At 32.3% G+C, this 26009-nt stretch overlaps 1 protein-coding gene, 1 non-coding gene and 2 pseudogenes across 3 annotated transcripts; all 4 read left to right on the plus strand.

Annotated features, from left to right (window-relative positions):
• Window positions 1-18: 18 nt before the first annotated feature.
• LOC140834534 (uncharacterized) lies at window positions 19-4039 on the plus strand (annotated as a pseudogene).
• Window positions 4040-14370: 10331 nt separating this feature from the next.
• TRNAA-CGC (transfer RNA alanine (anticodon CGC)) lies at window positions 14371-14443 on the plus strand. The gene has a single exon. It is a non-coding gene; the product is annotated as a tRNA-Ala (tRNA).
• Window positions 14444-14486: 43 nt separating this feature from the next.
• LOC140834535 (uncharacterized) lies at window positions 14487-19585 on the plus strand. 2 transcript variants are annotated; one of them, XM_073199484.1, is made up of 12 exons: window positions 14487-15027; window positions 15638-15807; window positions 16321-16398; window positions 17202-17281; window positions 17540-17624; window positions 17732-18151; window positions 18415-18522; window positions 18732-18799; window positions 18923-19010; window positions 19098-19169; window positions 19257-19310; window positions 19401-19585. In XM_073199484.1, exons 1-12 carry the CDS (start codon window positions 14619-14621, stop codon window positions 19488-19490), a joined length of 1722 nt encoding a protein of 573 aa, XP_073055585.1. In that variant the 5' UTR covers window positions 14487-14618; the 3' UTR covers window positions 19491-19585. The 2 variants fall into 2 exon arrangements, with proteins under 2 accessions (XP_073055585.1, XP_073055586.1); XM_073199485.1 differs by lacking the exon at window positions 17202-17281 and having other exon boundaries at window positions 17517-17624.
• Window positions 19586-20982: 1397 nt separating this feature from the next.
• LOC140833518 (UDP-glucose 4-epimerase GEPI48-like) lies at window positions 20983-24302 on the plus strand (annotated as a pseudogene).
• The last annotated feature ends 1707 nt before the right edge of the window (window positions 24303-26009 follow it).

The raw sequence follows: 26009 nt of genomic DNA on the forward strand, positions 1-26009 counted from the left end.
ATATCATATTTTACTGGACTATTAATTTTCCATAAAATTGCTGCAAAGTTCGTTTCATAGCTCCAATTGGCGGGAAATATCCATCCAGAGTGTTTTTTGCACCAAATAGTTCATGTCCTCGTGGTCGTACGTGGAGAACCCTAATTTAGTATCGCATCACTCGCTTTCGATACGAAGTAATAATCTCCGTGCGTTTCACTGCTGGATTTCACGCTCTGGAGAAAGTATAATTCCCGATTGTCTCTATCTCCCCTTGCTCTAGAAGATTGGGGTTTTTCTCTCTTTATAAAAATCGGTATTTTGTTACGTTTACTTGCCAAATAAATTGATTCTTTACTTTTCAGGTATCATAGGATTTCAATCTCGATAAACATAATAAATCAGTTTTTTTTAAAAAAATTATTTATTTATTTTGTTAAATTCTTAAGTGGATAGGGTTTGCTGAAAATGGCTAACGTGTTTGAAGATGAAGGTGATACGGAGCCCACGATTTCAATCGGAGACTACCTCAAGGCCGTTGAAGAAGAAGAGCTGGTCAGTAAATTCTGTGTTGTCTTGGTCGTTTATAGTTACAATTTAATTCGTTTTTTCCTGGTAAGATCTGATTTTGATAGATTGGTGTTTATTTCTTATGGAGATGTGGGGCATGTCAAGGTGGAAAATAACAGTAGACTAGCTTTACTACGGAATGCGGATGTCCACGTGTGTCTTTCGAGCTTCATTTGTAGTTGGTACCAGTTTTATTAAATCACAATAGGGCTATTTATGAGTCTGTGTGGCTGCTCGTTGGTTGGTAAGGAATTGTTGGTTACAAATTAGCGCCGATCAACCCAAAAATGGGAATTTATACATTCACTTAACCTGTCTCTACCTAAAAGCACATTCTTTTATTGTTTCGTAACAAACCACATGTTTGTTAGTTGTTAAAAGAACTTGCTTATTGTGTCAACTAATCATTTTAGAATGCGCCAATTCCAGATGTTTATTAGATGTCATTCGTTTAAACAGACTAATATTTAGCTACAATTGAGTAATGGATGGGTCTGCTTTTGGTTGGAAATCAGTTGGATTGATGACGAAATTGAATTAGAGAATCAAGAATCTATTTTATTGCATATTGTTTACCCCATTCTATTTTGTTAGTTCTTCCTTTTTTTCTTTGGAGGATATTGATTGGTGCTCTAAGTATCATTGGTCCTTTCCTTTTGCATAAATATGTTCTAAAGGAAGCAGATTTGGTTCTGGGAGGTGATGAGGGAAAGGAGTGCACCTACGGTAAAGGTTATATGAAGAGGCAGGCAATTTTCTCATGTTTGACCTGCACACCAGATGGAAATGCTGGAGTGTGTACAGCCTGTAGCTTGTCTTGCCATGATGGCAATGAGGTATATCTCGGATCATTTTCACTAATGTTCGTACATTTTTGTAAGTTTTTTAAAATGTATTAGTATAGGCAGTATTGTACTGAGTAGAGATTCGATTTGCAATATTTGTTGCAAAAAAATAGAATTTGCTGCTGATTACGCATATGAATGTTCCATATAAGTACTAAATTACTTCATCACGCTTCCAATGCTTTTACATGGAATGATTTCAATAGATATCTGTCTATGTTCTTTTCGCTTTTGATTACCCAAAGTTAATCTTTTGCTTCTCTCAAAGAGAAAAGGTTGTTCTATAACTCTACAACTTTTCAATTTATGTTCATTCTACCTGCTATTGAAAACGATCTCCATAACTCCCCTGCCTCAGATCAAAATTGGCAGGTTAAACTGATGTTAAGGCGACTCATTTTTTCTTTGGAGTTTGTTAATTTCAGATTCATAAAACGTTAACTAACAAATGGCTACACATACAAGTGCACTGTCTCTTGAACCTAGTTACATACAGATTGTTCGTGATATCCCGACCCAAATGGAAGTTTATGAATGATTGACTATTGTGCTTCCAAAGAGGATGTGACTTCTAAACGTATCAGTATCCGCCTTTTGGAATTTCAGTTGCTAGCTTTATGTTGGTTATATGTTTTTTATTTTATTATGGATGTTAAATTACTCTCCTTACTGTTTGAAAAAGATCGTGGAACTGTGGACAAAAAGGAATTTTAGGTGTGATTGTGGAAATTCGAAATTTGGGGAGTTCTTCTGCAAACTTTTAGCTAACAAAGAGGTGGAAAATTCAGAGAACATGTACAATCATAACTTCAGAGGCATTTACTGCACATGTGATCTGCCCTAACCCGATCCAAATGCTGAAGAACAAGTGGAGATGATTCAATGCTGTATATGCGAGGATTGGTTTCATGAGGAGCATGTTGGTCTTCAGGATGTTGATAAGGTTTGCAGCTTTTTTTATGACCATCTTTTACCAGGGACGTGATGGATGTTTGCGCTAACATGCTGAAGTGTTGATAGATTTCTATATTATTCACTTATCCTTTAGATTATAATACATACATGGTTTTTAGTGCAAATGCGGAAGGTCAAATTTGACATTTTGAGATATGTGACGGTGTTAAACGTGATTGTCACATAAAAGCAGCCAATTCTTGTATGATACATGTAAACAAAGTATGCTATCCCGAGCGTCCTTCCCTTTTCCTTAGGTGTGAAACGATCTTTGTAGATAAACTTATCGGGAAATCGTGTGCTTATTGAATGCAACAAATATTGCAAAAAACTTGGGTGGAATTTGAAAATTTGAACTGTTGCAGACATCATTAAGTGTGTGTACTCTTTATCACTATTCTTTCACTCCCGCATTTTGTTTAGTTCCTACTTCCTAGATATATCTTATCAAAACGCACTTGGGAATTGGTATGAAATCTTCACCATTTCCATTTTCTTTTCACTATCTTCATAAGTCGTTTTTGAAAATTTCTATATCGAAATGTTCATGAAACTGGCAAGAGGAAGCAGTGGAGACCCTTCCCTTCATGAAAATGTTCTTCACTATGCAAGACTTGTAAAGATGTGAAAATTGAAATTGGATTCATTGAACGCAATTGTCTCTTCAGAGCTTTGTTTCCATCATGCAGAAGTCCTTTCCGTCATTCTCGGGGAAAGCTTAAAATTGTTCCCCTGGGAAATACTAGTATGTCACGGGGAAAATATATCTTGACTGAAGTTTTTTTAATCAAGGTCGACAATGGCATTTGATCCCACTAGTTTCAATTGAGAGCATTGCACTCTGTATCACAAAAGTTTCTTATTTTTATCGTGCTCTAGAAGCGTAGGACCTAACAACATCCTTTTGTTTTCACAGATCCCAAAGGACGAAGAAGGCGAGCCTCAATACGAGGATTTCATCTGCCAGGCTTGTTCTGTTGTTTGCTCTTTTTTGACGTACTATCCCCAAACTCTTTCAGCATCAGATCCTTCAAAATCTTTGAAGAAAAAAGTAGTTCTGGAAACCGCTCCTGCTGTCATGACATCCAACGAGCTTGATAATGGAAGTTCTTCCCTTGGCTGTGCCACAAATAACGTTAATTCTGATACTGCACCTATTGAAGCTAATGCAGGAGATTCAGTTAATAGTCAAAATAGGAAATGTATTCTTGAAATAGACCTGGTTGAAAATTCGCCATCACTTGACAGAAGCAAGGCTATGTTTCTCTCCAAAGGCTGGAGAGACATCATCTGCAAGTGTAAAAAATGTGCAGACTTCTATGCCAAGAGACGAGTTGGTTATTTGCTCGACAAAGAGGACTCAATTGCTGAGTATGAGAGCATGGCTGAAACAGAAACGGGATGAAAATTTACAGAAACAGGAGGATGTTAAGATGAAATTTCTCGATGATCTTGGTCATGTGGAGAAAATGGAGATATTAAGTGGTATAGCTGATATGAAGAATGAGTTTCGAACCTTCCTGGTATGTCTGCTTCTAAATATATCCAAAAATTCTGCAATTCATATTTCAGGAAAAAAAACATCTGATTTTTTGTCAGCAGGAATCCTCGACCCCTCAAAGGCTGTTACACCTGCAGATGTCCAGCAGGTTTTCGAAAATCTTGCCAAGAAGAGAAAACGTATGCCGTGAGTCTTTGGAAACTAACTGCTCCTGCATATTTATCTGCACGTAGTTGGTGCATGTACTCTTGAATTCTCATCATATCTGGATTGCATAGTTTTTGGCTCTCCATATATGAAGAATTGACGGTCTTGATGTTTTGTTGTAAATTGTGAACCTTGGATTTCATGTAACTACTAGCAACTTTTTCGACCTCATATAGTTAAAACTGTGTTTTTATGTATTGCATGCATTTCGGGACCTTTCAAAGTTTCAGGGAGAAACATGGGTTCATGTTTTGTTATTTGCGCTTCTCTCAATCTCGTGTTTGGTTAATGGCTCATGGAAACAGTGTGGAGGCTTTATAATACCTAGCCATTGAGTCGCACTTTGCACATGTATAACACCAATAATAAATATTCTAATGTCATTATATAATAACAGGAGCAAACCTTGTGAATTTTTTTTTCTAATATATGAATTTAAAGGACAATGCTGTCAAATGATTTTTGGTATGAGCCTCTCGACCATGTGAAGGTGCTAAATTTCGAGCTTACGCCTTAAATTAGATATGTTGCCATTACTCCAAGGGACGAGTTAGTTTTGTTTCTGGAATGGGAGATTTGGATGCGTTGATTTTTTCTAATATTATATTTTGAACACAAAATTTAGATAAACTTCGTCGGCATGGCTCTTAAAATATAAGCCAACTAAAATGATGGTTGCCGTTCAGAATTGTTGTTGCTGTGTACTTGACGAGTATTCAACTTAAATTGGAAAATTGCATACAAATCTCTGTTAAATCTCAAAATAGCTGATAATCACTTGTGAAAAAATTAACAGGCTTAACTATTTATGCTTTTAAAAAAAAATAAATAAATAAATAATGAGAGGCCTTTGACCATGAGACCTCGCTCCAGCTTTTTTGCTTCAGAAACGATGATTCTTGGCGCGAATTAAAAGCTGAAATAACCTAAATTTTATAATTTTAGATGTACATGTTTTTGATACTTCCGACAATATGTAATTCACATTTTGTGTGTTTGAATGTACGAAATTTGTCATTAAAATCATATCACAAATTTTTTATAGTTAAAACGTAATGATTTTTGCAATTTGAAACTATAAATTATCAAAGAAATCAAATCAAAATACCGCTCATTCTACTAAAATATAAAATATAAAAAAAATAATGTGATTTATGTTCATCTGTATTGATTAGTTATATGCAGAAAAAAAAATGATACAAAATATTTTGTGCAAAACAAACAATGTTAGAATCATAATAATATTTTTTATAGAAGATTTATGACCATTTATTAAAAAAAATATGTTTATTTTTCATATGAGTTTATGAGCGCTTTTGATATTTTACAAAAGTAGAAATGTGTCGAAAAGTTTTTGTTTCTTGCTTTATGTTAACCAATAGATGGCTCCTGCACAATATTGAAGGAGAGTTTTAGTTAGAGTCGTCAAACAGACTGATCCACCAACTTGGCAGGTTGGGAAAACCCCAACCCGACACGACACAGGTACGGTTGGGGGTTAGCGAGCCACCTGCCAAAAAGTAAAAAATTACAAATTTTTATTGAAAATCATACATAAGGTATTATAAATAATTTTTTTTTTCAAAATCGTCATCCGATAATCATATATAAATTATTATAGTTAATATAAATATAAAAATTCATTTTATAAATAATATAAATAATTCAAAATTAAGTAATCATACATAAATAACTGAAATAATATAATAAAAAATTGTCAGGTCGGTCCAACTCGCCCCGCAACCCAAACGGGTTGGTTGGTCTAATCCCATTTACAAACAAGCCACTAAATTGATAATCAAACCAGCCTATTTTTATATGACAAAAACTTGTGTGAGACGGTCTCACGGATCGTATTTGTGAGACGAATATCTTATTTGGATTATCTATGAAAAAATATTACTTTTTATGCTAATAATATTACTTTTATTGTGAATATCTGTAGGATTGACCCGTCTCACGGATTAAGGTCTCACATGAGACCCAATCTTTTTATAGAGGAGTGGGTTTGTCCAACAGACTTGACTTGTTTTGACGACTCTAATTTTAGTGGTAATTAAACAAATTAACCAATCAGATCAAGCAGCACGACATTAGAATTTTGACGCAAGATAAATTTTTAAAAAATCACTCGTACCAGTAATATTTTCACACATGCATGCTTCCCTAACAAAAGTGTTAGTTGTTACGTGAAAAATTATTAAGTGATTAAAAATCTTTTAAATTAGTTGTTAAATAATCATAAAAATAATAAATTGTTTACCAAATGTCTCTCCCTAGATGATTGATGAAATAAATAAATAGTAAATATGACTTAATTAAAAGATAATTATAGCGGTAATTTGACTGTGAATGTGCGTTTGGTTTAATTTCCTGATATAGATGAAAATCAATTGTTCTATTAAAATACATCATTAATAATATCACGATCTTCATCTATTTTTTATTAATGTATAAAATTTATTATTATCGTATCTATATTCATTAACTTATTTGTGTAGAAAATTATTTCATTTTAAAATCAAGACAAAAACTTGTCTGAGACGGTCTCATATATCGTATTTTATGAGACGAATATATTATTTGGCTTATCCATGAAAAAATATTGTTTTTTATGTTAAAAGTATTATTTTTTATTGTGAATATCAGTAGGGTTGTTCTGTCTCATATATAAAGATCCGTGAGACCGTTTCACAAAAGACTTACTCTAAATCAATGTGCATATTAATTAGACTATTAAATGAGTAGTTAATAATATATGATTCATAATATTTCGTTTTTTCTCTTAAACTTTAATATTATTTTATAATCATATATTATTAACTAACCATTTAATTGTTTACTTAATATGCACATTGATTTTAAAATGAAATAACGATTCTACACAAATAAGTTAAAGAATATAGATATGATAACAATAAATTTATACATTAATATAGGTATATATGATAATTATAATATTAATAGCGATGAATTTTAATAGAACAACTGATTTTCATCTATTTTAGTAAAAGTATATGATAATCAAACACACATTCACGGTCAAATTACCACCATAATGATCATTTAATTAGGTAATATTTATTATTTATTTCTTTCATCAACCATAATTAGGGAGGGACATTTAGTAATTAGTTTATAATATTATTATAATTATTTAACAACTAATTTAAAATATTTTAATCAATTAATATTTTTCGACTTAACAACTAATACGTGTGTTTGGTTGAGTGGATTAAATAAGGATAGATTAATAGTCCAATATTTATCGTTACAATTTTAAGTTGTTTTAATAATCATTTTGATTCGGTTTAAGATCCAATTTTATGGATAACTATTTGATTAATAAAATTAGATCTTAAACCGGAATCAAAATGATTATTAAAACATCTTAAAATTTTAACGATATATATTTGAGTATTAATCTATCTTTATCTAATCCACTCAACCAAACACATCCTAAGTATTATTTTATATATAAATTATTTCGTGAGACGGTATCACGAATCTTTATTTGTGAGACGAGTCAACCCTACCGATATTCACGATAAAAAGTATTACTCTTAGCATAAAAAATAATATTTTTTAATGAATAATCCAAAAAGAGGACCCAACTCACAACATACGATCCGTGAGACCGTTTCACATCAGTTTTTGTCTCTATTGTATTACGGGAAAACAAATGCAGTATTATTTAAAAGAATATTTACATAGAATTAACGTTTGGATTTATTTGGTCAACAATGTATCTAATAGTCGGTCATACTTTTATATATTATTATATATATTATATTATATTATATTATTAGCTATTTTGCATACGCGGTACACTACACGTGTGTACAGTTTTTTTTATAATTATCTATAAACTAAAGTGAAATTTGACAAATTATCGAAGGATTAAAGTGCTATTTGAATAGTTGTAATTTAAAAGAAATATAAAAAATGATTTTTTGAAATTAAAAAAAATAAAAACAAAATTGTAATTGATATATAAAATAGAGTGAGTCTCATGTGAGACCGTCTCACGGATATTAATTTGTGAGACGGGTCAACCCTATCCATATTCACAATAAAAAGTAATACTCTTTGCATAAAAAATAATATTTTTTCATGTATGACCCAAATAAGAGTTCCGTCTCACAAATACGACCCGTGAGACCGTCTCGCACAAGTTTTTGCCTATAAAATAATGGCAAAATTGAGAAATCAAAAAACAGACAAATTTTTTTGTCTCTATTAAAGAGATTCTTAATGATAGTAATAGATACAAACAATAATTTTAATATTATCAAAATAAATACTACAAACATGATTAAAACTGAATATTATCTTAACATAAGATTACAAAATAAAATTATATCAATTTGAACTCTGAATCCGTGGCACTGCCACATAATTTAATTTTTTGAACAAAACAAATAAAAAATAGTAGGTCTCTTGTAAGACGGTCTGACAAATATGACAAAAACTTGTGTGAGACGGTCTCACGGATCGTATTTGTGAGACAGATCTCTTATTTGGGTCATCTATGAAAAAATATTACTTTTTATGCTAAGAATATTACTTTTTATTGTGAATATGGATAGTTTGATCCGTCTCACAGATTATGATCCGTGAGACGGTCTCACATGAGACCCACTCTACAAATATTTATCTGTGAGACTGGATCAGCCCTAGCGATATTCACAATAATAAGTAATACTCTTAGCATAAAAGGTAATATTTTTTCATGGATGACCCAAATAAGAGACCGTCTCACAAAATACGATCAGTGAAACCATCTCACACAAATTTTTACCATAAAAAATTATAATAAAATACCGACAATCAGGGAAACATTGCTGCGGATTCTGGAGTTATACTTTCATAAAGTTTTAAAATTTGCAATATAAAAAAATTATTTTTATATTATTTTTTGAAAAAATCCGCTGGATATATTAGCTGGTGTGGCAAGCGAATTGAAACGACTTCTAGCATAGTAAGCTACTATTTTTTTATATATATTTAAAAAAAAAATTAAGAAATGCTTACTAATCTGTTTTTAGATTTTATATGACAAATATTAGAATTATTTGTAGATTCTCTCGGAAGACAGACAGCTACGTTTGAAGAAAAATCGCGTTAGTGAGGACAAATTGAGATTAAAAATAATAATTATAATCTTGACCATGCATTTGTCATCAGCGATTACTCACAGCCTTCCGATCTAAATAAATAAAGAGTACTTTTTTTGTGTGTTTACGCGTTATATATCCATTTTTTTACTACGTCACATGCTGTCATGCTTACATCCGGAAAAAAACTGTATTTTTGAAAGCACTGTATAGAAGGCTCCATAATGTTTTTTTTTTAGAGTTAGAAGATAAATATGTTATGACTGCGTCTCAAACTCAAAATCTTGTCATAAATTTGATATTTTGGTGTCAAATATAAGTCATCCACCGAAGGCTCGATAATGTTACTCTTAAGAAAAATGTTGGATAAATGGAAAGCCGTGAATGAAATGAAGTGTGAGTTATCTCATATTGGAAAACATGACAAGAATAATCTTCATTATTAGATCCAAATTTGAGTTAAAATTTTGGGCTTCACGGGATACCAAAAGTTTTTGGAAAGAGAAAGACGTTGAAAAGCCGAATCTCGGTGAAACACTACGCGCGCTCACGGTCTGCCGGCCTAGCCCGACTCGGTCATGTGAGGTTGACCGTATTAATTTTTTTGGATAATATTTATTTGAAAAATAATTTTTTATTTTGGAAATAAAGACTACATCCATTTGGAACAGTGTGTCCCTTAGCCTATCACAAACTGTCTGTTATTGGACCAAACAGTGTGTCCGTTCAGAAGACTGCGTGTGATCAAGTGCGTCCTTTGACCTTTCACAAAAAAAATTGTGTTTGTATCCAGAAGATTGTGCTTATTCTACACAACTGGTGGACTACTTTAAATAATCCATCTATTTGCACTGTTCATACTTTTTTTCTTGCATCTTTGCTAGATTCCCTTCTCGTTCACTTTGTGTTTGAAAGTCTGTATATTTCGTTCGCTGTTATCAAGAGTTGTTGTGCTGCATTTTCTTGATTCGATTTTGTTGTATTTTAGAGACGATTGTTGTCAACGTAGAACAATGTTATACCACTGTTATACAGACAAATTCGTCTTACGGATAAAAGACTTAATTATCTTTGCCTCGACTTCTACTTCAGGTTGAATAATCACATAAAGTTCATGAACTTCATGAACCAAAACTGTTAATAAAAAGGAAAGAGTCGGCAAATAGATGAAAACATCAGGCTGTCGGTACATGTAAAGCTACAAAGAAAGCAAGATTCGATATCGTTTTCTAATAAATTTTGCGGGATCTCCTTTGGACCGATGCGACGTTATAATATTATGACAAATGATATTAACAACTAAGGCTGAAACGGTCCAAGTACTATATTTTATTTTATCCCCAAAATTCGAAGAGTTCACACTACAATTTCTTATTGTGCACCCTTGTTTTACAGTAAAAGTTGGTAAACTGCGTTGCCTAGGGATTAATTAATGATAATAATCCAATTATCGTGGGTCGAGATGTAAAGATTTGAACTTTAATTGACTAGGGTTTATATCTTTCTGGGCCGCGGGATATTAATTATTTCAATTTAGTTCAATATCCGTCGTTCATCGACCCTCGAGAAGGTATTTTGATTGTTTTGAATATGATATCTTGCACAGCACCACCGTTGGATCAAGTTGACCCCATGTGACGTCACATGATCCTTGCTTTAATTTGATGCATTCGGTCCAAAAGAGATCACACGAGTTGGGTCATATCTTTGATTTATGGTAATTTTAGTATTTTTCATTAGAATTTGCTGATGTTATATTACATACATCAATGCTGCATTGATATCACAACGTTATATCGGATAAATGACTAAAATTGCAGAAAACAAAAAGACAAACTAAAAAACAAAGATAATATACTAAAAATATATTATTTTTACATAGTTCAAACTATAATCTTACAAATTTGAATTTAAGAGCTTATATTCTTATAATCCAGCTTATATTCTTATAAATCCAGAGCAAAAATGATATACATAGCGCAAGAGGAGTGATTTGGATTGAATAATGTGGGAAATAAATTTATTACATTACGTGGCTTTTTTTTTTTAAAAAAAATAAGGATGTCTAGCTATATATATATGTCTGTTGACTCTCCTATTGACTACAGTCTACAGATTAGGTTTGGCTAGCTTTAGTGTCCTTACAATGGACATCCAATAATTATTCTCATATTTAAAAGGGTCAATTTGACAATTTTAAAAACTAATCTTTGCATACTAATTTGTTTTATTAAATTGATATTGATTTCAAAAAATTAAATATACCCATAAGCTCTATCATTCTTTTAAATTTAGATGACTTACTTATTAATTATATGCATTAAATGTGTAGGTATTTCTTGTGTTTTCAAGTTTGTTAATAAATAGATTCAGATTGCATGATATAGTGGATTTTATGTTACATCGGGCGAATTTCACCTTATGTAACTATTACATTTGGATTGGCGTGGTCCTTGTGTAGGATGGTTCAAAATCTATCGACGAAATTCACTCGACGTAGCATAGGATCAATTTTATCACATCGATTTATTTCCAACTACACCCACTATTTACATGAGAATTGAAATAGTGTATTTGTTTATATATCTATTTGTCTCTCTTTCTCTATACTAGGTACTTTGCACACTGCGGTGCGTGTGTACAGAGTTTTTTTAATTATTTATGGACTAAAATAAAATTTAAAAAATTATCGAGGGACTAAAATGTTATTTGAATAATTGTAATTTAAAAAAAAATTAAAAAATGTTTTTTGAAATTAAAAAATAAATAAAAACTAAAATGTAATTTGGATACCAAATGAGGGCAAAATTGGAAAAATAAAAAACAGACCAAATGTAAAGTTGGAAGATCTAAAAACATACCAAGCTATTTTGTCTCTATTAGAGAGATTTTTAATAATAGTAATAGATAATAGATATATTCATATCACACGTGTCCAAACAAAACAGGAACAATTTATTAATAAGAGTTGATTGATTATTGTGTTTAAAAATTATATATATATATAAAAGGGAGTATTGCCCCCACACTCACATGCACCATAACCACTCCTATCAACTCTACTCCATGACTGAATAAACAACTCATTCTTTGTTCGTACAACAAGACGAGCCCATATATCTTCTCCAAGAGGGATACAAAATCCCTCTAAAAAGAATGGGAAATTGCATGAATTCTTGCAAGAAAACCCCACAAAAAGAGAAGAAACCCCGTGAAAAGGAGCCGAATTCCGTTGAAAACGAGGCCAAGAAGAGTGGGAAAACCAGAGTAAAAATAGTGCTGACGAAGGATGAATTGGATTGGCTTTTGCTCGAGGTGAAAAATACAGGAGGGAAAAGGCTGGAGGATGTTTTGAAAGAGATACAAAGAAGTAGGGAAAATGGTTTGGGTTGGAGGCCTCGTTTGGATAGCATTGTTGAAGAAATGCAAGAGGATATGGACTAATGGAGACAGAGATACATCACATAGATAATTATAAGTTAAGTTATTTTAGTTATCTTATTAAATTTTTATTTCATATTTTTCTTTTCGTTTTGTGGGTTTGTATAAATTTTTTTGATGTGTTTCTTGATTATGTAGACATGAGACGTATTTGTAGTGGAGTTATTTTTTTTTTTTTTACTTAAAATGTATGATTTATTGGGTATTAATGTGGTCGATTAGTGTTGTGCATATCCTCCATTTTTTTTGCATCGATCTCTTATATAACTTGTGTAGTTTTGTTGATCCTTCTTCACTAAATCTCCGCTATTAATTTTGTCTATTTCATCTCGTTTTGAATTAAACATTTATGATCATATCCAAAACGTACGTAAATGTTTTTCATTAAATCTCATAAGATCAGATTGTGTTTGGATTGATGCATTTCAAATCTATGTATTTCAATTTTTTGTTTTGCTTGGATTAATCAAATTCAAGTAGATTTCGTATAAACGTCATCTCAAGTAATAAATAATAATTGTGATAGATTTCAAATACATTAAAATGAATAATCAAATTAAATCAAAAAAAATATTCAATTTTTTATATAATTTGTGTAGTTTTGATGATCTTTTTCATTAAATCCCCACTATTAATTTGGTCTATTTCATCTCGTTTTGAATTAAACCTTTGTGATCATATCCAAAACGGAAAATAATATATATTTTTTTCATTAAATCTCTTATACTCGATTCTGTTTGGATCGATGAATTTGAGATGATAAATTTCAAATCCGCAAGTGGGCGACCTACTGAAGCAACTAACGGCGGATTCTCCTGATTTCAAATTTTTATTTTGCTTGGATTAATAAAATTCCAGTTGATTTTGAATAAACTTCATCTAAAGCAATAAATAATAATTGTGATAGATTTTCAAATACACCCATATGAATATCCAAATTAAATCAAAAACATCAATTCAAATGCAACATTAAACTTAGTTTTTTTTTAAAAAAATAAAAATAAAAATGGGAGAAGCTAAGGAATAATTCCATCACCATCCCCTTACAAGATGAGAGTTTCATTTCGAAATAAGTTTAATTCATTATATTATTATCATTATACCTAGAAAAATGTACTTTTTTTAATTAAAAAACCTTGAAATTCATGATAAGATTGTTGAGCGAGTCAACCGTCTCACGGATCCTAATTTGTGAGACGGGTCAATCCTACCCATATTCATAATAAAAAGTAATACTCTTAGCATAAAAAATAATAATTTTTCATGGATGACCCAAATAAGAGATCCGTCTTATAATTATGACCCGTGAGATCGTCTCACATAAGTTTTTGCAAAAATTATTAAAAGGGCAAAAGTCACAATTGCAAGGGTGAGACCCGAATCCCACCACTGTGGTGAGATATTTAATTAATCACTCACCCCATTGCATTAAAAAACAAAGTTCACAATTCGTTAAAGTATGTCTTCCCAAAATAGATTAGATCACTTGTCATCAACATTTCATATCCACCCCCTTATTTGAACTAAATTAAACCAAACCAAATTAAATTAAATCAAATGATGATTTGATATGTGGTTTAGCTAAAGTCAATTCTCTACTTTGTTCATAAAATGCTTAACATGCATATATTACCTACTCATACTAAAAATTTATCCATAATGACAGGACTAAATTTTTTACTTCCTATAAGCTATAGGTGATCTTCATATTTGTTTCAAAGATTATATAAATTGTAAATCATAGAGCACATCATCAGGGGGTGTAGCTCATATGGTAGAGCGCTCGCTTCGCATGCGAGAGGCACGGGGTTCGATTCCCCGCACCTCCATTTTATACTTCGTTTAATTCTATTTTACGCCATTATTTTGGATTTTGCCTTCTCACGGCCTCACATTCCTCATCCACAATCTGCCTTCTCTTCTTGTTTTGCCCGTTCAACTCCCAAAATCCCACCATTTCTTTCTTCCGTATGCTCCAAATTTATATCCAGAAAACCAACGCACATGTCTCTTCAATTGTGCTGCTGCTTCTCCCTGTCACTCCCTCTTCCCACTTCCTACCCACCAAAACATCACCACTGTTGCTTTCTTTTTCCCACAAAGAACAGCCATCCGAATTCGTTTTCAAGTTTCCATCTTTCTAAGAACCTTGTTGTTGCAGCTACTAATTCGGTGTCGTCATCTGAGGGAGGGAAGTTGGTATCTGATCTGTTGGATGATGAGTTGTTGGGCCGGGTTTCTGCCGCCAAGGATGCGGATGAGGTGCTGGCTTTGATTGCGGAAGAGAGTCGGAAGAATGGGGGTGTTGTGAGTGCTTCTGATTGTCATTTGATTCTTTCTGCTGCGCTTGATCGTGGCAATGCTGAGTTGGCTCTCTCTGTTTTTTCCTCCATGCGCTCGAGTTTCGGCTCCGGTATAAATTTGCGTATGTGTATGTATTGGTGGGTGTGCTTTATGATATAGTTATGGGATTTGTGGAGTTGTGGTGAAGAATGTTTATTTGGCTTTTATGGAGTAATGAGGTTGATATATATAAAAAAGTTCGGGACTTCGATAAGCTCTTTTATGAATACTGTTTTCTTAAATGAAACTTTTTGGGAAATATCTTTGTTAATTAGTTTTTTCGCTCTATTTGTTGTAGAATGCATGTTTTTGTGATGATAGTTAGATGTATGCTGTCATGGCATCCTTGCATTCACGTGCTTTGTTTTATTTCTTTCGTAAGATTTTTCTTCGGATTCAAATTTCGTTCCCAGCAAGTTAGTGAACTTAAATAAGCAATCAGAGAGGACCTATGAGAATGCTTGCATCCAACAAACGAAAACCGTTCTGATTTCTGATAAAAACTACAGAATTGTCATAGTCTGATGCAATCAGATAAAGAATTGAAATGTCATTTCTTTGAAATGATTTTATCTATTCTCAGGCTTTTGAAGATTGAATTTTGCTTGTTGCAACCACTTATATCTTTCTCATTGTTGATTCTTCCCATGTGGACTTCACATCACGACTTTGGTTGTAAGGTGCAAGATGGGGTGAAAATGCTGCATCAGTTGAAAGATGGAGGTGGTCTAGGCCTGATGTAATTATTTATGCATTACTAGTCAAGGGTCTTGCTGCATTATTAAGGGTCTCAGATGCCCTAAGAATAATTGACTGTGTTTGCCGAGTGGGGGTGTCACCCGGTGAAGAGGTATCTTTTTCTATGAGATATAATCTGTTTGCTGAGACTGTTAGTTGTAGAGGGTGAATTAGCAGAAGCAACCAACTTGATACCTGTTGCAACTTTTTTGGATCTACATTCTGTTGTTGGTCATATTGATAAGTGAGAAATATGGTAGACTGGTCTCTGTTCTTGGATTGAATATAGTGTTTTCCTAGTGTACATTTTTACAACTTTATGTATTACCTTTCCATTTAGAGAAATGTAACGAGTGCTGATGATACAATGACATGTTTATATGTTATATCTAAAATTGTTACTTGTCTGTAGCTTTGACATTTTGAAACTTGGATCAATCTACAGATCTTCATTCTTCAATTAGTCATATGTTTGAAACCCACAAATGGCAGTTTATGTTAGATCATTTCGAAATATTTATCTTGTTGGTTGTAACGTTTTTGTGTTTTTTATGGAAGTAATTGCATGTTTCTGTTTGTAATTTTTAACCTTTTCTTATAAACAACATTGAGTATTAATATGCAGGTTCCTTTTGGAATGGTGGTTCGATGCCCAACTTGTATGATTGCTGCTGCTGTTGCTCAACCACAGCATGGTATTCAGGTACATATATTTAATTTGTCTGTATGCTAAATCATGCCATTATTCTAATACTCTTGAAATATCTAGATTCTTTTTGGATGTAACGCTACATAAAATCAGTGTTGAATTTTTGTTTGTCTGCTGATTTTAATGTTTGTGAAGGAGAAAAAAAAAAGTTTTTATTGCATTTCTTTAATTTCTATGGCTACATCAACAATATAATGGATCAAGATGATGATTGTGCTACTGTTTAGCAAAATAATGGTCTTTATTGAACTGTATGATCCTAATTTGCTAATTTGCCAGTTTTGTCTGGTTGCTTGTCCTTCAATTCCTGACGTAATTTAGATACTTTATGATTCAATTCACCGATAAGTCAGACGTGAATCGGTACTCTAAAGTATCTAAGTTTATTGAATATGTTGAATAAAGATTGGTTGTACCGTACCATTGAAATAATTTTTATCTATACTGATTTCCAGCATATAGCCTTCCCTTTATGGGCTTTTACCGTATGATTGATATAAATATTTTGGCAATTACCTTCCAAAAGAACTTCACCCCAATGCTTTTTGTGTCTCGTTTACAGTCACAGATGAATGGACATTGTAGTTCTTTTTGCCTTGAGAATTTAGAATGAGCATAAATTGCTTGTTATTCTGTGGAACTAGTTCACATAATAGGGTAATGCAAGTGTGATTATCTCTTATCATGATACGATATGTTAAGAGTCTTGTTTTATGCTCCAGATACTTTTATTTTTTGACTGAATGAAAATGTTTTTTGTCCCTATATGTAGTCACATTCACTCGAAATTTTTTCAGATTGTGTCTTGTTCAAAGTGCCGCTACCAGTATGAACTGGTTTCGGGAAACATCCTCACCATTGAATCTGAAGAAATCAGGTAGGTTACTTTTTGGTTTGTTTTCTTTCGTTTCATCAGCATGTTTTCCTCTACATACTTTCTCCTTGTCATCTTTACAATTTGAGATATCAATCATGCCCACAACCTGTTGAGTCGGTATATCAATTTTCAATTGACAGAAACTTATTTATTTATTTTTTTCTCCGGTTGGTAATAGAATAATCAGAATGTAAATACATATGGTGTTGATCCTGGGATATTCACTTTTTCTAAGGATTCTCCTCCTACCGAACGCAGCATGGATGTCCCTGCATGGAAACGAGGGCTACAATTCTTGCAGATACTAAAGCAAAACATTCCGGCTGCTGTTCATTCCATCGTGGTACATATTTTAATATTAAATATAATCACATTTTTGTTCTGATCATCTTTTTTTAGTTGATATTACAAGGTTCGATCCAAATAATGTACACTATTTCTTTTTTGCAGTTGGAAACTCCATCTGGATTGGGTCGAACTCACAGGTTTGCCACTGAAACAGTTGATTTACCCGCTCAGGAAGGTGAAAGAGTGACAATTGCCCTAGCGGCTCCATCAAGTGTTTACCGAGAATTTGGCCCATTGAAATTGAATTCAAGAGTGCCGAAATTCTACCCTGAGGAGCCTATGTGCCTGAAAAATCACAGGGATGGCCGAGAATCTCGACTGTTGAGAGCCCCACAAAAAGATTCAGGCCCATCCATATTTAATCCCTCTATATTATTTCCTGTTCTTGCGGTGCTGGCCACAGGAGATGCTGCCTCTGGAATAATAGACCCTAGCTTGCCTCAGTTGATATCAGTTGCCGCAATTTCTTCACTTGCAATTGGAGCAACTTTTAGTGGTTTGGTTCTTCCACAACTTAACAAGGCAGGTTCATATTGTAGTAGCGAGTTGGTGTAAGACCTTTTAGTCATTTTTAAAAAATATTGTTATAGTTTCATATCAAACAAGAGTTTGCTTTGGTCCTATCATCATTGTTGGGAGCAACTATGTCTTATGTGGCAAAATATTTGAAGATATGAAGTTTGAGCTACTATGCGATAATAATATTTGAGTTGCAATGTTATCTTCTATCAACAGAAAATGCTTGGTCCTATATTTATTAATTATTATATGTGTTGTGATTCCAGCTACCTCAAAGATCAGTTGAGATAACGGCCATTAGACAACAACTTCTGTCTCAGTACGATTTACTTCAGTCTCGGATTAGAGAGTTGAAGCAAGCTGTGGAAAATGAGGTACTATTCTCATTCTAACACTAACTCTGTTGCATCAATCATTTTCAGAATTTTGATTTACAATTCATAATAACCCAATTTTTTTTATTATTATATGGGTAATTTGAAGAGTCAACAAACTTTTTTGTGCGATAATCCTGTCATTATGCTGAATTTGAAATGGCCATTTGATTCTATGATGAAATTATTAAGTTTATAAATGTAAAAAGGTTTGGATGCTCGCTCGAATGTGCCAATTAGAGAACAAAATTTATGCTGTTGGAGAACCTTCTTATCGGTAAGCTCTAAATCTTTCACGTATCACTTCTTAACTTCAGTTAGTCAATACCATTTTTTTCCCTTTTTTATTACAGAAGCTACATTTTTGTTTGCTTAACTAGCTTTTGCCTTCTGCTTTTAGCGCTAGAAAAAGTAAAGTCAAAAGGGTACGCGAAGGATTGGAAAGTTCTCTCAAGAATCGAATTGAACTGATTGAAAGCTATGCTAGAGTACGTTATACATAAAAAAATCTAAATATTAAAAAATCACTCGAAAATGCATGCGCTTTACAGTTTTTTATGGTATTTTGTTTTCAGATTTCTTCAATGATAGAAATTGAAGTAGAACTGGATTCGGATGTTCTTGCTGCTGAAGCCGTCAGCAATGTGGTATGCACCGAATTAATAAATTACTGCACCATATTATTTAAAATTCTCTCACTGTTGACAAATATCCAAACCATCTATCATCTGCAGGAAAATGTCGCCGACCAGATAAAGCAAATTATGGAGATTGAGAATCTTGAAGAGGCAAGTCATATTATCTATTTACCAATATTATAACAAGCAAAAGTGCCCTCTTCCCTCTAACATTATCAATTTGTTTTTCTTTTAATGTAGAAATGGAGATTCCAAGCTGAGGCAAACGATGAAGCTGAAAAACTTCTTACGTCTGAACCTGTTTCTCCAGAACAGATTTTGGACCCATAGGCACTCAATTACTCGGGGGCATTGTACTGTTTTCCCATGAATTACGAACCCAAGTGGTGTTTGGCTTCTCGATCGAAATGCACTGGTTGTCAACTTAGACTCGGAAAAGTCATTCTCCATTGCGGCAGTCACGTTGCAGCCTTGTGAAGAAAAACGCAAAAAAGGTGCATGATTCTTGATGGAAAAATTAATTTGACTGCAACTTGAGCGGCTATTAAAATGATGTATACTTCTTTGTTGTTGTTAAGTTCTTCTGAATAGCATTCTTTTGTGAACTCTGCTGTTATGGAAAGTAAGTGATCATCTTGGTTAATGGAGTTCTCGAGTTTCCAAAGTCAACGACTGTGTACTTTTTCGCATTGTTTTTATAACCGAATGGATGATCGACTTAGAAATATCATATTGCATTGACATTTAACGATGACAGAGAAATAAAGCCTGATTTTTGAAAGAACGGAAAAGAGGAATAAAGCCGTCTCGGAATTTAACAATACTTTGCGTGTGGAATTTCAGTCTTATTCGAATCTTGATGCCTAATCGCAATAGAGAAGAATCGGTCGAGCAATTGTCTAATATTTATTTTTAGAAATATACTAAAACTTTATAACTAATCTTTCTCATTTTTTTCCCTACAAGAAAAGACTTTTTAGTATATTGTTTTATGATCTATTTTTCTTTGATAGAATGAATGAATATATTCATTCATTTGTAGATAATAAAGAAAAGAGTGATGTTATATATACAATCAAATTTGTATAATAATTCTTACGACACAAAAAATTCAATACAAAAATTTCATTAATCAAAATCTCATTAAAAATTCGATACAAAATATTTGATTACAAATTCTCACGATATATTTATTATAAATATATCTGTACTAAATATTTTTTGTATTCAGCATTATTCGAAAGAAAAATATGAACAAAGCAAGTAAAACTGTAAAAACAAGAAAAGTGAAGAATCCGAACCTCTATATGCGACAAACCGCCAAAAATGAAGGGAAGTCCCATATTTTTCTCCAACTAGACTGAAGTGTTCCAACGAAATAAAAAGATTGGATTTTTTTTAAGATAATATTGGAATTTGCATATTTTTCTCTATTATTGTTCATTTGATAACAAAGATTAATAATAAATTATATATTTCTTTCCATGTTCAAGATTCTTGACTCGAGGTTTCGCCAAGATTTTCCAGTTCACCCTTAAATAAAATCAATTTTGCCACATGCCACCAAACAAAATGTCCAATTTCTCATCTAAAAATTAACAAGAAATAAAATTATGAGCAAACACGACCAATATTTAAATTATTGTATATTTATCATGCATATTTTATGTTGACGTCAATGATGTGACGATCATCTATTAATTAATATTTTTTTTATTTTTCATCACATTTAAAAAATGAACCTTGGAGTTATATTTTTAGTTAATATCATCTTGATGTTATTGTATAATGTTCGAGATATCAAAATTATATATAAATATACACACACATGTGGTGTCGATGTATATATTCACAGTCTATGATCTAAGCTCAGTCTTGTCCAGACTCCTCAGTCTTGTGTGCCAATATCGCATTAAATTCTTGGATTTGATATTTCCATCCATAAGAAAAATGCCGTCCAGGATCTTAGTCACAGGGGGTGCCGGATATATAGGAAGTCACACTGTGTTGCAGTTACTGTTGGGAGGATACGAGGCGGTAGTGGTGGATAATTCGGACAATTCTTCCGAAATTGCCATCACCAGAGTCAAAGAGCTCGCCGCTGAACGTGGCTCCAATCTCACTTTTCACAAGGTCCGCTATTGTCATTATGCTCCATTTCATTTATTTGGATTTGGATTTCTACTGGTTTTTGTGAGTTTTGGTGGAAAGGAATGATCTGGAAATGTTCTTGGATGATGTTTGTTTTATTCATGTGTTGGATCTGTGGTTTCTACGTGATTTTTTTGGTATTTTGGTTCACGTGGAGAATGTTATATATGTTTAGATGTAGAGATTTGAGTTATGATAGATTTGAAGGGATATAAAATAGAGTTGACTGGCGCATGAAATGTGCGTATCTGGCACTATTTCTTATGGCAGAGACGGAGCCAAAGTGGTGGTGGGTGCGGTTGGCCCGGTTTTTTATTTTTATAGCGTAGGGTTTTTCTCCCCTTTCAATCTGTACTTGTCCTCCTAATTTTTAATATATTTTTTTCTACCTTAATTTCATTTTTCTGCTCTGTCCTGGTGTTGAATTTGGTCGTTGATCTACATTCCCCTTGTTGGAGTCAATCTCTGTTATATATAAGCGCGTTAGGTGTTTTAGCTGTTTGTGCATTGTGCTAGTCGTGGAATACTTGGCAATATTGGTTTGGTCTATGGGGTTGATCATCTTTTAAAATAATGTCCGGGTTATGTTGATATCTTTACGTGGAAATTGTTTTTAAGCACTTTCCGATGGGACATTGAATAGGGTGAACTAGAGGAATGGTGTTAAGATCGTAGGATTTTTAGCCAGTCTGCCTTGTTATGGAATTTCGGATAGACAAGGATAATTTTAACGTCCATTTTGATAATTTTTGTATTTGATGATTGCAGAATGATCTTCGGGATAGCCGGCACTTGAGAAGCTATTTGCTTCTGAAAAGTGAGTCTTCTTGAAGTCATGTTATGCAGTCATCCTTATATCTGAAAAAAAAAACAAAAAGTAATATGTTTAGAGTTGTGATTCGAATTGTTCGGTATCTCTTTTTTTTTTCTTTTTTTTATTAGGAGAACTGAACCAGAAATTCAGTGTCAAGATTCTTTTGCCTTGTAGTTCTTTCCATAATGATCACATTTCATTGTTATTCAGATTTTTGAATCGACAGATGAGCTAGATCCTTAAACACGACCCCGATGGTTTTTTATGTTCGCAGTGGTTAATAAATTATTTGAGGCATTTTGTGTTTCTATCTGGTCCTTCCAAAACAGCAAGTGTTGATTTCATATTTGTTTCTAATGCACTGACTGACTGAAGGTTTGAGGCCGTTATTCACTTTGCCGGATTAAAAGCTGTTGGAGAAAGTGTGCAGAAAGGGTGTGTTTGATTGACTGGATTAAATAAGGATAGATTAATAGTCAAATATTTATCGTTAGAATTTTAAGATGTTTTAATAATCATTTTGACCCGGTTTAAAATCCAATTTTATTAATCAAATAGTTATCCATAAAATTGGATCTTAAACCGGGTCAAAATGATTATTAAAACAACTTAAAATTTTAACGATAAATATTCCACTCAACTGCTGTACTATGACAATAACCTTATTGGGACCATTGTTCTACTAGAAGTTATGGCTGCAAATGGATGTAAAAAAGTACTTGTTGGATTTATATTTCAGCTTCATATTTTTCCTCATTTCCAGTTGATATCTTGTCATAACCGGGTTTTCTTGTATGTTCTTTTCAGCTTGTATTTTCATCATCAGCCACGGTATATGGTTGGCCCAAAGAGGTGCCATGCACAGAAGATTTCCCCATCAGCGCTACAAATCCTTATGGACGGACAAAGGTGACTTATTCAGACAATTCGATGTGAATGCTTTTAAAATAAAGATCGTATAGTGCTCAGCTTCAGAATAAATGAAAAACAGAACCATGGTTTTCTTTATCAGCTAACTCGCCTAACACTAACAATTCTTCCAGCTTTTCATTGAAGAGATATGCCGTGACATTTACCAATCTGACTCAACATGGAAAATCATATTGCTGAGGTACTTCAATCCAGTTGGTGCACATCCCACCGGCTATATTGGTGAAGACCCTCGAGGGATCCCAAACAATCTCATGCCTTTCGTTCAACAAGTAGCTGTTGGAAGGCGACCTGCGCTGACAGTTTTTGGAACTGACTATGGAACAAACGATGGGACAGGGGTAAGTAAGTTGTTTGGGGTTATATTTGGGATACTTTGCTAATTCTTTGTTTTCTGTTTTGGTATTCACTGCATGTCAATATTCGAGTACACTGGGTTGTTCTCAAATTCGTGGATAGTAATAATTGTTACTTGTTTAAGTTCTGATTATTTTGATATATGTGCCATGTTAACTTCTAAAAACATTGTGTACTGCAATGCACTTAATTAATTTAAACTCTGTGCACCATTTTACGCGATATCACATTTAAGTTGGGTTTACTTGCTTCCATATTGTCAGGTACGTGATTACATTCATGTTGTGGATTTAGCTGATGGCCATATTTCTGCTTTGAACAAGCTCTCTGACGCTTCTGTAGGTATGGATCTCCGAGTAGTAGCTTTTTTCTTTACTACGGTGTAGTGTTAGTTTTTTCCTTGGGACTCTCTCTAATAGTCAGGTTTATTGTTTAAATTGATAGAAGCTATTTGAATTTATATTTGCACTTGATTCCATATACGCCCTGATGTTTATTCTTTTGACCATAAAGACCAGCCTCCTACTCCCAATTAAAACATTATCCCACGTAATGTAGAATGCAGTTCTTTGTATTATAATCGAGACAGAGATGGATAATGCCTTGTGAGGCTTCCCCTTTGATAGGTTCTTTGTAATATTCAGTAGATGGTTTTTGCTAACTGATTGTGTTTTATTTTCTAACTTTATTTCAAAAAAGCAGTGGCCTTTTCAAGATTTAGTATTGATGAAATGTGTAAAACTGCAGGTTGCAAGGTATATAATTTGGGGACTGGGAAGGGTACATCTGTGCTGGAAATGGTAGCAGCTTTAGAGAAAGCGTCTGGGAAGGTAAACGTGCAGTAGTTGCGATCCAATAATTTAATGGCCAGTAAAGGAGCTATTTTCTTGGAAAAATGATGATTTAGTTCTACACATTGTCATTAGCACCTCTTTTTTTGTCTATTTCCATGCGTGATGTTAGTCTCATGTGAGACCGTCTCACGGATCTTAATAAGATCCGTGAGACGGGTCAACCCTACCCATATTTAAATAAAAAGTAATATTCTTAGCATAAAAAGTAATACTTTTTCATGGATGATCCAAATAAGGGATCCGTCTCACAAATACGACCCGTGAGACCGTCTCATACAAGTTTTTGCCTAGTTTGAAATGTAAAAACTTGTGAATAGGGAATTTTATGGATGTAAAACACTCCTACGTCACTCCTTCTTCCTCTGTAAAAAAGATTCCACTAAAAAACTTTGTCTTATATATATATAAATATATATATTTATAAGTGCGACTAAAATATTTAAACTTCTTATTATAGCTAACTATTTTAATTTTTCTATCAGATTCGGATTTTATGATATTATTAGTATATTAAAATTCATAATTATTGATATAAATTCTAATAAATAATTTATTAAATTCTTTACTTTCAATTCTTAGTTAAAAAATAATAAAATATATTAGTATTAAATTTCATATTATTATATTATTATATTATTATCATGTTATTGTACTATTGCATATATAATTATTTTTTCTTATATCTTCATGTGATACTATAATTTATTACTTAATTAGAAACTACACTAAAATATAATTACAAAATTGCATTAAAATAATAAAATAACATGTAGAAAGAAAATTAAAAGAATAAAATATTTAAACTTAGTATAAAGATGGATTATTTGAGAAAGTTAATTTAGGAATTACATTTTATTCTTGAAGTGATATAAATTATTACAATCAATGTATATTGTAGTGATAATTCATTAGCAATTGTTAGACTATTATTATATATGATGTGAATAATTAGGCTACTAATTAATTATATATTAGGTGGAATAAATAAAAAAATTGATATTTCCTTTTTACACTTACAACAATTAGAAATTTACAAATATATCTTTATTGAATTTTTGGATTTGTATTGATGAGGATGTCATTTTTATCTTTTGACAATTGAAAAAATTGTCAATTATCTACACTTACGTAGGTTTATAGATAAAAAAAAATATATTTTTATTATCAAACATATATTCATTTTTAATGCATAGATTTCCCATAAATTATGTAAAAATTTACATGCAATTAATCTAACAACACACAATTTAAGGGGATGGTAGAAAATTTACAAGGAAAATTTTGTTATTCTTTTTGTACTTTTATAAGTATAATAGTTAAATATATATTCTTTTTAATATTTTTTTGTAAGAATTATGTATGAAGAAAATATTATTTTTCTAATATATTTTTTATTATCGAATATCGATTCAATTTTTATGTAATATTATTTTCAAAATTTCTTATTTTACAATTTTCTATTAAAAAAATAAAAATACTATGATCCTCATGTCATGTGTTTAATGAGTTCAAAAAAAGAAATACCTCAATTAAATACATAATCAATACATTACAAATCCATTATCCCAAATTTGTCCCTAAATTTTATATATTTTTTCCACCAATGCCCATGCAATTAATACAAACAATGCATAGTTTTTGGGCAATGTAGTAAAATCACAATCAAAAAACTTTGCCCATCATCCACACTTTTATAAGTATATAGATATAGATTGTTTGCATTGATTATATAATTTCATTTAA

Source organism: Primulina eburnea, chromosome 6 (genome assembly GCF_022965805.1).
Source record: "Primulina eburnea isolate SZY01 chromosome 6, ASM2296580v1, whole genome shotgun sequence".
In the NCBI taxonomy this organism is placed as follows: Eukaryota; Viridiplantae; Streptophyta; class Magnoliopsida; order Lamiales; family Gesneriaceae; genus Primulina; species Primulina eburnea.